Source organism: Lutzomyia longipalpis, chromosome 2, assembly GCF_024334085.1.
Source record: "Lutzomyia longipalpis isolate SR_M1_2022 chromosome 2, ASM2433408v1".
In the NCBI taxonomy this organism is placed as follows: domain Eukaryota; kingdom Metazoa; phylum Arthropoda; class Insecta; order Diptera; family Psychodidae; genus Lutzomyia; species Lutzomyia longipalpis.
The window spans coordinates 37,300,307-37,314,279 of record NC_074708.1 but is presented as its reverse complement, the minus strand read 5'-3'; the positions used below and the strand labels follow the sequence as shown (position 1 = coordinate 37,314,279).

At 36.6% G+C, this 13,973-nt stretch overlaps 2 protein-coding genes across 2 annotated transcripts in view; both read right to left on the bottom strand.

The window, feature by feature from the left end:
- Positions 1–153: 153 nt before the first annotated feature.
- LOC129790575 (DNA repair protein RAD51 homolog 3-like) lies at positions 154–1,159 on the bottom strand. The gene has a single exon (XM_055828138.1). It carries the CDS (start codon positions 1,093–1,095, stop codon positions 253–255), a length of 843 nt encoding a protein of 280 aa, XP_055684113.1. The 5' UTR covers positions 1,096–1,159; the 3' UTR covers positions 154–252.
- A 370-nt stretch (positions 1,160–1,529) lies between these two features.
- LOC129790567 (uncharacterized) overlaps positions 1,530–13,973 on the bottom strand; it is a 36,058-nt gene continuing 23,614 nt past the window's right edge. Inside the window, exons 3-4 of the mRNA XM_055828128.1 lie at positions 4,244–4,499; positions 1,530–3,447 (exon numbers count right to left, since the gene is read on the bottom strand). Coding sequence (XP_055684103.1) covers positions 2,738–3,447; positions 4,244–4,499 — 966 coding nt within the window. The 3' untranslated portion in view covers positions 1,530–2,737. The remainder of the gene's footprint in view (positions 3,448–4,243; positions 4,500–13,973) is intronic.

Sequence of the window (13,973 nt, the reverse complement as noted above, 5' to 3'; positions counted from 1 at the left end):
GTGCCTAAAAAAATTGGATTGGACATGTGTGGGGGTGGAAGTTCAAATTGAGAATTTTCCATCAATATTTTCTTTGATTGAAAAGGTTTAACTATTTATAAGAATTTTTTGTTGAATGAAAATTTTGGATTTCTTTAAAATATAAAAAAAAGCTTTTTTTCGAATGAAAATTTTCTTTATTCTCAAAGTTTTTTAATTCATAAATAAATTCAATTTGTCACAGAATATTCCAATAATTAAATTAGTTCCCTTTCAATTCTCATTTGGGCGGCAAAAATCATAGCAAATGCTCTTCCCGGAATTTTTATAGTTTTTCTGCAGCAATGCCATATATTTTCCATTCAATGTTGGAGAGAGTTGGAGGATGAAGGGAATTTTATTGGCAAAGTACGTCCCGAGGGCTGGTATGACCTTCGATGATCGTCCATCGGGTGCAATCTTTGTGGTCATATCATTGACAATTACCATTGCCACATCACATTCCGCTGCAATGGCGTCAAGGCGAAAGAGGATCTCAAGGAGGTGCTTAACCCGTTGAATGCTGCGTCCTGCGTAGTTGTGGAAGAATGCAATCAAGGAATCAATGACAACAAGACGAATCCTCGGATGCTGTTTCAGGTAATCCTTCAGAGTTCCCAGCATGGTCAGGAATTCCTTCTCACTGATAATATCCATATAATGCATCCTCCTGCGCACCTCTTCAGCCGTTAATTTGAAATTAATCCTCACAAATTGCTTCTTCATCACCGTATTAGTGGATGCAACAAGGTGCTCAATCATCCTGGGATGAAACTTCTGTCTACTATCAATGTACAGAGATTCCCCATCTAACCCATGCAGGGCAGCAGGAATGCAGACATTTATGCACAATTTTACACATAGTTGCGTTCTACCGGAAAACGCCACCCCACAGATTTCCGTTAAATACCCCGGAAGGACACCAAATTCCGTTGCAAAGTCCAATTCGCGGATGTAGAAGAAAATTCCTCTGTAGCTTTTTAGTTTTGCTCCATTATCCTTGCAGAGGCTATCCCAAACTGATTCTCCGAAAAATTCCCACACAATATCATTTACTGTACTACCGGAAGCTTCCATTTCTTCCTAAAACACTGGGAAAAATTGAAAAATTTTCACTGAGCACAAATCAACTGCGATCATTACGTTAAAACAGCAAATGTCAAAATTGAGCGCGAAAAGAAAAAGTTAGGTTATGGGATGGGATGGCGCGGATCGCGCGGATAAATGAATTGCGACGTTCCTGGACTTGCTGAAGTTTCAAAACTTAGAAGAGGGAAAAAATAAATATAGGGGAGAGCGGGGTTAATAAAGTCACTTAAGGGTTTGGAAAAAGCTTAAAATATCATATTTCCTACCTAGATAGAACAAAATGATCTGAGAAAGAGTTGTAGGGCAAGAAATATCCTAAAGAATTGAGCTATACATTACGCTTTATCTGTTTGGATAATATGATATATTGAGCTTTTTCTAAACCCTTAAGTGACTTTTTTAACCCCGCTCTCCCCTAATTGTTTGTTTTCTCCTTTTTATTTGCTAACGTGTGGTTATACAGTTGAAATATAATAAATTAACATGCGTTGTATTCAATCTTGTTGAGAAAATTACAAACTCTTATTTTTTGTATTTTTTAAACTTTTTCTCAATTAAATGATTAACGTTTTAATTCAAAACAAAGGTTTACTACGAGCTTTTAGAGTTTTTCTTATAAGATAATTTTTATTAAAGAATTTAGTAAATTAACAAAGCAAAAAAATAAAGAGTTTTTTTTCATTCCTCACTGAATTAATTTCAAACATCGTCAAACAGTTTTCCTTTTAACATAACATAATTTATAATGATTCTGTCAAGTAAATAACATTTCTTACGAATTTAACTTATACTCAATGGAAGCCTAAAAGCTACTCTATTTTCATTTTTACTAACTTAATTTATCTTATTTTCTCTATTAACAATAATTTTCTACATTTTTGCCATCTCAACTTTGTGAATTGTAAATTTAGAAAGTTTACGCATAAATGGGATTGATTTTCTCATTAAAGACATCCACTAATGAAGTCTATGGCGGACGCAAAAAGGTAAAAATAAAAATCAATAAATCTAAACTGTTTAATTTTTGTGATTATGCGCAGTCTTGTGTGCAAATTATTTTTTTTTCTAAAATCATAAAATATTTTTTATATAGTTTTTCAAAGAAAATTCTGCAGCAGCTTTTGAAATATATAATGTAGCACCTCTAGAAATCGGCACATCCCTGATAATGTGTCCTTAGAACCTTTTATATATATTTTTTATGGGTAAATGGGGCTATTTAAATCACTTATTTTTGCAATTTGAAATTGAGCTCAAGAAAAGTTCAGGAAAAGCTCACTTTTCCAGTTGAGAGAGAAAATTCTATTGAGAGAGAAAGTTTTAAGGCAGAAAATTTTCTATTTAAAAACCATCTACTTAAGAAAAAAAAAAGTGACGCAAATAGCCCCACACCCTGCTATAGAATCTTAACTTGTAAATATACCTGGTGACATTATCTACAGAAGAAATTTATGGGAGAGATATGTTACGTCTCAATTGGGATGATAGATCTACATTTTTTCCTACTCAATCATCTTTTTTTTCTGTCTCAAATATAAGGCCTTGGAGTCTACACACTAGATTTTTTTATATAATGCAATATATATGTATATATAGTCTGTGTTGCTGCTATATAGAGAGGGATGATACTTTATGTGTGAACTTTTGCCCGCCTATCTGTAATGGCAACAAAGGGGAGTCCCTGCTTCCGGATTACTCGCCCAAATGTTGGACCTGAGCTGGGTTTTGCAGATGGGATACGATGGTAGATAAAATTACCCGCTCTTGTGGCTGTTTTCACCACTGCTGAAGGCTCCTGCCCCACATCCTCGTCGGATTCCTCGCCAGGAAAAGAATTTCCCAGGGAATTTCTTGTGATCTCGGGAGCTTTCCGCGATGGGAACTTCTTCGATCGTTGATCTTCAAAGACATTCTCCTTGAAGAATTTATCATTCACAAGGTGACGATGGGGCGGGATTCGAGCACGTCGCGGTGGAACTGTACCCTCCATGAGGAATCGAAGCTGTTTTGTGCGACGATTGATTTTCTTCATGTACGGCGGTAGATCCTGCTCCTGCTGCAGCTCATTCTGGAGGCGCACAAAGTTTGTCCATTTGTCGTTGTGGCGATTGAAAGGATCCCTAAATTGATTCCCATTGCTCTCGAAGTAGTCCAACTTCCCCTCTGAGCGGGATTTCTTAGCCAAAAGTCGATTACGCGCGAAATCGCGGTTATCACGATGATGATGATGATGTCTGTGCTTCTTGGCGCGATGCCCCCTTGAGTGGTATTGCTGTTGCTTGGCTATGCTACCCCAACCACGACCTTTGCTCGCAACCCTGTCCACAGCTGACCATGAGCCTGTGTGTACAGGAGGAAATTTTTGGCATAATCACACAGAGAAACATTTGGGAGAAGGTCCCTGGAGGAAAGCTCACTACACAACATTATATTAGGGCTGCTTTTGGCCCAACCACAATTTATGCCAAATTAGAGGGTAGGTCAATTTATGGGATCAACTCCCACGGGTGTTATTCCAATTTGCCATAACATAATAAGCTTTTGAGATTTATTTAACAAATAAAGAGATAGGGAGAAAATATTTATCATAAATAAGCAGAAAATACCTTTAAATTAATACTTTATTAAGCTCCTAATTTAAATTGATTTTTTTTACATTTTTTTAGAGAAAGAATTTAGGTTTTAAAAAAATTGAAAAGATTCTCTGCAATTTTTTTTCATACCAAAAATTATTAAATAAAAATGATTTCAATTTCTTTAAGAATTTCTCAAGAATATTCAAATTTTTAACATTTTTCTTCGTGAAAATTTCTTCGAGAAGTACATTTTGTGGCTAAAGTAATAGTTTGGTGAAGAAAAGGAATTCTTCTCAACACATTCACCTATAGCAAAGTGTTTGAAAGAAAAATTCCAATTCACCCTCATATCAGTCGTTGGGGGTAGAGGGAGTAGAATGCTTTTGAACTCAATTGCAGGCCATTGCTATGTAGCATTTGAACTCCAGTGTGGTGGATAATCGCGTAAGTGTAGCGTGACTGTGCAATTAGGTTCTTATGTTGTGAAGAAGTGAGTCTTGAGCATAAAAGAAGAAAAAAAAAAGGGTGGAGGTGGTGGAAAGAAAAGGCAGAGAATTTACCTTCTGCTTCTTGACTTGTTGTGAGGGATTTGGGTGTCTTGATGGTGGTTGTGGTGCCTCTTGGGGTGGATTTCGATACATTTCTGATATAATCACCCCCTTCGAGGGCTTCTGGATACTCAGACTGGAACACTAATGTTGCGATTGGATTGATGGAAATCTCATTACTTCGCATTTCATCATTCACCACATCCACCGTGGATTGATCCGGGACGAGGGCGATGAAATTCTCCTCCATATTTGATGCTTCATCCACCTACAATGGAGGGGGAGGAAGAGAAAAAGGCAATGAGGGTGTGAAATTAAAGGGGGAGACAAGCTTAAAACTCCATCAAAATATGATTTCTTTTGCACCTGAAATATCAACTTTAATTGCCGACTTTGTGTTTTTCACCTTCACGGTCTCTTTACAGCATTTTCAAGCTTAATTTTCCGCCTTGAGCTTTCAAGCTTTCATTCGCACCTTCCCTTCTCTTCTAACTAAACCATTCACCCTCCCACAAACACAGCCCATCACCAACCCCCCTTTTTTGGGTGAGCAGGAAGAAGAATTGAAAATATATGGCAAGAGAAACGTGACACTGTAAGCTACGAAGAGAATTTCTGTTCATTGCCAAAGATATTTTTAGAATTATGTATATTTTGCAAGCTTTTCACAATAAAAAAGAAATATTCCACAAGTCTCTACAGAAACAGGTGAAAATATTTTTTCCAAGAAAAGAGAGTTATGATTGACCACAGAATAAAGGGAAATCTTCATTTTTGTGGCTTTTAGTTTTAGTTTTAATTTTATTTGCTCATTCCATTGCGGTGGATTTATTTCTTTTCTCTCTGATTAAACTCAAAGATAAAGTCAGAGAGCTTTCAAATATTTACTTTGAAATTCAATATGAATCGATGCATTTGGACTTTCTTCAATCAATTGTCGTTCAAACAATCAAGTTGACGATAGTTTCCTCTTTTATTTATTGATAAAATAATATTTTCTTACAATTTCCGCCGAGAACAATGCAGAAAAGAAATCAATAAAAATAATTGGATTGTCTGGTTTAAGAAAAAAAAACCTCTGATTCTTTTCCAAAACAAATTTCAATGAATTTTTGTGATTTTATTCTGATTGAAGAAGAAAAACATTTTTTTCTTCAAATTCAACAGAATTCATTTTTATACTAAATATTTTTTTTTTCAAAAACAAATAAACAAAATACCTACAATTATTTTATATGTAATTGAAAAGTTCACAAAGCTCAATTACTTTTCAGGAAATTTCTGTGAATTTATTTCATCGAAAAGCTCACAAAGCTTTCAAATGTAATAAACGACGAATCTCTGTGAGACTTTCCCATGGGAATTTCCTCGTCTTTTATTGTTGCTCCCAAGAAGCCCCACAATTGCTGTGATGTTACTTCGTAAATTTCTCAATGTCATCAGAAATATTCAATTAAACAATAATCATTCCTTCACCCCCCCACTCGCAAAAGAAGGGATAAAGTATGGTGGAAAGATTTATTTCATCAATTCTCAAGGAAACTCTAGCATTGACGAAGATTAATGTGGCTGGGGTGTGTTTAAGGCGCACGCTGTGGGGCGACCTTTTAGCCCTCCACGAATTTGGTCTTCGTTTCATGCGAAGGAGGGCTCCATCAATTTAATTTATTTCAATTACAATAACAACACGAGTAACAAATACTACGCGATGTTGGCAAAATTCTTCCCATCCCCACCAGACTTTTGAAATGTGGGGGCAAATGTACAATTTTAGGGGGGAAGGAATAGGAAAAGAGAGAGCATTGGGCCGCGTAAAAGGGGAGCAGGAGTGGATGCTTTTGGTGCGATCCATTTATTCCGTATAATTGGTGACTTAATGGCATTTTCAAACCGAATGAACATGTACTGCTAAAATACTTTTGGCCAAATACAACAAATTTATCTCACATTATTAAATATGTCGACGAGGGTTATGGCGCATTAGGAAAATTGTTTTTCTTCCATTCCTACAAATGTGTGTGTTTGACCTTTTTCTGCGGTTTTCCGGGAAGTATTCAAGTCAATTTGCACCAGTAGTATTTCGGGGGGTTGCAAATTGAGGGGAGAGTGTCCCAATTTTTAATGAGTTTTCGCAGTACATTTACAGCAATAATGTTTTTCAGCGACATTTTCGTCGTTCTTTTGGTTATTTTTGCCCCCAACACCCCCGTAGCGCTCGAATGGGTCAGTTGAGCAATGTATTTTTGTACAGCAGAAAAGTGGATGTCGAGTATTTTTCCATCAACTGGAGCGTGGAATAACACCCTCCCCCATTACACGATGTTTAGAGTTGGAAATAAATGTAGATATTGCAAAGCTCCGAAAGCTCCAAAAGCACAAAGATGGATTTCAATTGAAAATCCCCAAGTAGAGTTTTTCAACTCAAGCATTCGGTTATTTTAAGCTTATACAGGAAGGACAAAAAGGGACCATAAAGGGGGAAGGAAAAAAATAAACGAAGAGTTGAAAAATGAAAGAAAAAGAAACTACGTATATATGCGTTCATTTGCTCAACCCACACCCATTTGCAATATCTAAAAGAGCAGAAGAATTACAATTTTTGTACCATGTGGAAGGTAAAAACTTCCGGCATAGAGACCGGAGCACAAACCCCACAAAGAAGGAGAAAAAAAAGAATCCCCAAAGTACACCCAACGATGTTTGTCGTTGAGATTTTCCAATGAAGCTTTATCTTTCACCCCACCCGCGCCAATTGCTCCACAAATAAAAAACTTCTGACAGGCAGTGTCGAAAGTTAAACAATCCTCACCTTCAGGTTCATCACCGTATCAAACACTTCTGGGAGCAGACGCCGAAGAATCCTCGCAAGGAAAGAGGGAAATTTCTCAAAGAGAAAGAGAAGGAGGTGAATGATTGATTAATTTGGAGGAGCATTAAACATCTTCAACAAGGGATGAGATGTCTAAAAATAATTTCCTTTATTTTATCCATTTCTTTTCTATTTTAAGGATTTGGTTTAAAGGACATTGATCAATTTTTTAAAGCTCAAAATAGAGGATGTAGAGAAAAAGAATTAAAAAAAAAACATAACCGTCATTCACTTCAGTAAAAGTTCCAAAAGCTTCGCAATAAATTTGCAAAGTTTTATCACAGATATTTCAATTTAAAAGCACATGCATTGTAAACAAGAATAAAGAAAATGTGTAACCCGAAATATATGTGGGACACACTGCAAAATGCTCTAAATGTTAGGAAGAAATTGGAAGGAGATTCCTTCCAAGATGTGGCGCCATTTTTGGAGGAAAACCACCTCCTGCCCAATCCTCAAAAGTATTCCATTCTTACATGCGGATTTATGTTTTGGACAGGAAATTTAGCATGATAATAAAAAGTAGTTTCACGGGGGTTTTGTCGTGTTGGAAAGAAGTTCCGAAAAAATATTTATAAACTGTCCCTTGTGGGCCACGCAGCTGTTGGGAGTAACATCGCAGAACTTTTTTTTTTCTTTTTTGGATAAAAATCCATTCGCCGAGTCACTTCCGGAGGCGAGTCACATCCTCGAGGGACTTTATCGCATTTCTATTACATGGACTAAGACTTGGATAAGAGAGAGAGAGCTTTTGGTATGTATGGGGGTGGGTGGTTTGGGGTGAAGCTTTCGCTAAACTTCCACAATGGGATCCAATTTATTGAAAGCCCCAACTTCGCATGGGCGCACGTGAATGGGCGAGGAATGAAGACGGGCATAATGAAGTTCTCTCAATTGGAAATCCTCCTCGTCCACCAAGGCTCGTACCCGAAATGACTTGACCCCCATTCCCTACATAGAATCATCCCTCACACCATCTTCGTGCAGAACTGCGTGCACCCCGTGCTGTGTATGGGGAAATTTTCCAGGAAGAGGAATGGATTGCATTTTGGAGATGAAAATTGTGATAGGTCCGTGGATGCCCCAGTCAATACACTATGAATGATTGAGCACATATCCTGGTTTGTAGCTCTACCCAATTCAATTTGACCGTAATGTGGCCATTTCCGTTTGGAATTAAGTGAGAGCGACAAATGGAGTTCTGTGTGCCACCAGAAATTGATTCCTCTGAACATTCCTCTTGATCAAGTTCCCAACATAATTTTCACCTCGTACTAATTAACTCATCCAGCAAATACGATGACTTCCTGACGCTACATACAGGGTGGCACGTTGGACTATGGCAAAGGATATTCCCAGGCAATTTGGCTTTTAATTGTAAAATCAATCCTATGGGAAATTCTACGAAATTAACACCATCAATTATTCTATTGCATTTTGCATAAATTAAAGTTCAAAGTTCTCAACTGTTTGACCTCCCCACTGGCTCTCGGAAAGCGCTAAATTTACTCACAATCACTTGCATATTGTATGGATATTTTCCAACGAAATATTCTGTTTCTGTAAATTCATTCAGAACGTACCCCAGACATTTTTGCAGGTAAAATAGAATTATAGGTTGTGGAATAAATATAATTCTCTGTGAAATGGGGTGAATAGGAGCTAAATAGGGTAAAAAGGAATAAAACTGGGTGAATAGGGATAAAATTGTGTAAATGTGATCACTGTAAAATCTGCTTTACATCCGGGGAAAGCTCTCTTAGCACGAGCTTTTTCATAATAACAAAACTTTCGTGGATTAAAAAAATTTTTAAAGCTCTCGGAAGGCTGACATCAAAGGTAGAAAGGGACATAGGTCAGGTATTAAAACATATTTTGTTTTCATATCGCTGTTAATGACTCTAAGCCGATGTAAAATTCCTTTTCAATGCAAAAACCCTAAACATTTTCCATCCTTTTACTGGATTTTCCCTCATACGAAACAAACCCATTTTTTAGGGGGGTACAGAGTGGGTGCAATTCCAACTTTTTGCAGGATTTTTTTTCACAGAAAATCTCCCTTCATGCGAGCTGTGTAAATTGGCTCAAGAGTACTTGGAAATTATTTCCAGCAGCAGAGGAAATGCAAAACACTAAAAGTACTATGTGGACTATGTGTGGAAGCTCTGAAGCTGCGCGTCCTGCAGACGGGATAATTTGATGCAGAGGGGACGAAGGAAACCAACAAAGCAATGGAGGTTTGGGGAGCTAATTCTGTGAAGTCTCGTGTCATCGTCACATACACAACCTCGGACAATTTGCAAAATGCTGAATCCCTTCCTGTCCGGCGTTCCATCGTTTTTTTCTCCCTTCACCTTCTTCATCTCCCACCGTGGAAGCCACAGAGGAGACATCCTCATATGACTCCTGTGGCTTTGCGATGCCAGCAATGCCAAGCAGAGATTCATATTTCACCCAGGGTGTGTGTGCATTATGATGAAATTTGTTCATGCCCCATCCTCTTACATGGAAGTATGGGGACTAATTTAAATATATAGAACCATTTTTGTTTATCTCTCACCCCTTCCCAAGCTGCCCAGGAACCACCCCCGCATACAACTTCAACTCCCAATGCTACAATGGAAATTATTTAATGACTCCTTCTCAACGTAGACTGGCGTACACACCATAGAATGGTCAATTACTGAAGCAATTGTTGTGGTTTTTTGCAGGATGACTAACCACCACCCACCCCTTCCATACACACCCCCACGTTGGAATTTCTTTGTTCAGCTCCATCAACATTGTATGTCTCCGGATATTCTGTTACATTTCAAATTTGCCATGGGAAGAGAAAATTAAAAATCTCCCACAATTTGCATAATTTAATTCCTAACCCATTTTTTCATTTTTCCCATTCAGCTGTAAAAAAAATCCCTTACTCTCGCTACCTATATTATATTAATTTACATCTCCCCTAGGAGATGGATTTTTTTCTATGGAAATAATTTAATACACGAGCGAATTTTTAAGTAGCAATCCATCTCTTTAGGGAAGTTCCTAGAAACTCCGAGAAATCTCCAAACTCTAATACAATGTAAAATGTATAAATTTATTCGCATAAAAAAGCATTTTGATTTACATTTTCCCACTTCTGGGTATTGGGCGAAATTTTAAAGGAACTAATTTTGGTGAATTTTGCAATCTCGTGGAATTTTAATCGGAAACCATTGGAGGAGGAAAAACCATTGAGGAAGTTTTGTTTGCAACCAATTCGGGTGCGGGTGCTTATTAAAAATTGATTTGTTCACTGAGAGAAGAAATTTCATGACTGCCAAGGTGGGTGAATTTACGGGGTTGTAGTGTACTTGAATTGAATGAATTATTTTGTATTATTTATCGGGTGTATCTCTCTCTGTGTTTTGTGATTTTTGCAGGAGTTTTTTCCTTAAAAAAATTGTTTTTTGACATGAAAATATTGCTTTATTTAATTTCTTACCCATTCTTTTACTTTTCAACGTAAGTTCCTTTAATAATTTTGTTTTTAAAGTTCCTTGAAAGGATTGAAAGCATCTTTTTAGCAAGTTATGTTGCCTTATTGTAAGCTTTTCTTTCACGGTATTCAGATGCAGTGAATGGTGCAACAATATGTTCAACAAATGAGAATTATTCGCAACAACATTGTTATACATAAATTTACCACATTCTTGCATCAGAACAATGCTTTTTAAATACTTTAATCCTGCACACTTGCACTAATCAACTTACACTCGGGTGATTCAATAAAAAGTTTATACTAACGTGTGAGTTGAATAAATTACAAACTTTTTTTTGTTGCTGCTAAACTACCCTTCGTGCCCTCGAAATGGCATGAAAAATCCCAAAGAATTTAAATATTTTTTTAATTGATAAGGGAGTTTAGTGTGTTATCTCTTTAATTACATCTCACCAGGACGAAGGGAAAAAGGTTACCTATCTAAAAAAAAAATGTGGATTGAGGTTCACCCACAACACTATATATGGTGTGACTTTTATATTATTTAAACGTAACGGAAATTTATGTGAATAAATTTTAATGTTTCTCACTCCATGTTGCTTTGTGACCGAATTTATGAATATGAAGTGATGTAGATGGGTGGTGATGTTAAAAAAAAGAGCATCTAGGAAAGTACTTAAAGTGCATTTCCCCCGCGAAAACTTCCCCAATATTGCGCTCATGATTCAATTTTAACATTCCAGACGGAGGTGGGGCTTGTTTTGAGTGCTTTAGAATCTCATAAAGAATTTCAATTCTATATCTCTCTACTCTCCTTAGCGCGGGAGCTTTCAGGGGAGCTTTTGTTATGCAAACCCCCACCCCCCTCCTCATTCATTGCATAACAATCTCTTGAAATATCATGTGCATTGTTCTCACATGCTCATTTAGGCCTCAATTAATGTTGAATACATTTCGGGAAGTGGTCTTTATTTGTCAATCATGACCAAAACATTAGACAGTTTACAGACTCATTGCGGTTCAAGATGAGTCAATTCAGCTCCCCAAACTATATTGTATGGGCTTCACCTCAATTGCGTGGTGCAATGCCAATCACACTGACAATTAACCAACATTGAATCCACATTTCAGGAATTTTGCATGAATATCGATTTTCTCATTCTGGAGGTGGGGGGTGGATCGCACCGTTCCACACTACCCCACCTCCGACTCCCAAAAGCTCAATTCCCATGGATCGTTGAAGGAAAAATTTCTCGTATCTTCGTGACGATGAGAGCACGCAAATTGTTTCATTTCTTCCAACCCATTCTCATCATCGTCATTATCTTTCGTGCACATTGTCTGACAACTTTTACATGGAATAGGGGGTGAGATTGTCTTTTCTTTCGCACTCGCACGAGATAATGAATCAGCCCCCACATCTCTGGAACACCTCGTTTTGAATTTCACCCATCTCTCCCTTGATGATGAGGGGTGGGTTGTGAGTAAAAGTCACCTGGAATATGTCAATTGAATTTTCTTCTCACGGAGGAAAAGAAAAATTGAGGTGCTTCATTTCATGCTGAGAGAAAAAGCGCTTTCTTCGAAAATTTATGTTGAAATAAGAAAAAAATATTAATTTTATGCTGAATTTACAAAATCACTCAAAAGTTTTTTTTCTTGATTTTTAATCATGGAGATTGAAGATTTATATTTACGACTACCAGAAGTAATTTTATTCTCACTAAAGATATTTAGTTTTAAATTCAAAATCCTTGTTTAAGTAAAACTCTTACCAATAGGCACAAAATCCATACGCTATATATGGAGAGAAGAAAGCAGAGCTTTCGCACAAGGGTATCGGTGGAGCTTTAAGTTAATAAAGTAGTTACATATTTGGTGAAATAGAAATTCATATTGCAGATATCCTCTTTTGTTCGTCGTGTACACACACCCAATATTGGTGCTGAGCATAGAACCATGATTCTCACACGCAAATCCCATTTATTGTTGCGTTCGTTGCTCAATAAACCAGCCATAAAATCGACGGAAACTTTCACCTTTGTTCACCCTCTACCACATCGTCCAAAAAGCTCCTATAGCGGGGTGAACAAAGACATGGGGAGTGGGGGTGTTGTATAGCAATATTGGCAAAAAGGGGAATGGTTCATACGTTGTCATTACTTCATTTTGTGCGCCTTTCTTATTATTATTAGATTCTAAGAATATATTGAAGATGAAATAAAGTCGTTTCCATGTGATAAAGGCAATGACTTTGCAACATGTTCGTTCAATTTTCTATGTGTTGTACATGTGGCCAATTACTCTGGAAAGTTTGATAAGGTTTGGGAATTCGCTTCAACTTCTTAGGGCGGGAATTCTGTGGAAGTTTTTGATAAGTATTCTGCAGAATTGATTGAAAGGAAAATTTATTCCCTTTCCGAAAAATTGATAGATTAGGCCAAAATCGATTAATTAATCCGTTTTTGGCAAATAAAATAATGAACGGGATAAAAAGAATCTTAAAAAGAACTTAAAATTCTCTTAGAATAAAAGCTCAATTTAAAAAGCTTTTCAATGAATTTCTATTAATTAAAGGAGTTTTTTTTTTAAGAATTATTTATCAAAGAGCGTTTCTTGGATTTTCCTGCACTATACTTGTTTCCATAATCTCCTTTATTCCATTGCATAGAGAACTATCATATAATTCCATGAACATAAGCATGCAAAACATGGAGAATTTATAGAGAAATAATTTAAATTTACATTTTAATGTTTTTACTCGACAAATGCCATAATATCCTTTTGATTTGAAAACTTTCCCCATTTGATTTTCAACACACAAAATGCATTATTAATTTTGACTTTTGAAGCTTTACGGAAAGTGGAGCTTTCATAACATACTATTATAGAATCAATTTAGCATTTATTTTATGAGAAATATCTTGGAATTGATCCATATCTTCTACACAAACTTATTGAAATCTTTAATCCCATTAATGTCATATGTATGGAAAAGTTTATGCTTTATGCTGCTGAAAAGTTCTATTTTTCTAAAGTTTTCCTGACAATTTGCACACACAAAAAAATCCCATTTTCTACCATAAATTGCTGCTAATCTATATTTCACACAAAACAGTGCAAAAAAAATCACAGCCAAAATGGAATTCTCCTGACGAAGAGCAAAAGTTCAATTTGACACGCTTTTGTGTCAATATTGATTAACACACAATTTCACGGGATATTAAAGAACACAAGAATATCATCCGGAGAGCAATTCTTCCCCTCCATGGGGTACAATATTCTACTTCCCCCCCAAAAAAAGAAATCTTCTTCTATATTCCTTTGCAAATGGGGCGAGAATGAAATGAGGTGAATAATTGCCAGCAATTTGCTCCCAACATGAGCTTATTGTTGCG

Bases quoted from the DNA above. Each gene is read 5' to 3' on its own strand.
- LOC129790575 (XM_055828138.1), bottom strand. From the start codon at position 1,095: ATGGAAGCTTCCGGTAGTACAGTAAATGATATTGTGTGGGAATTTTTC.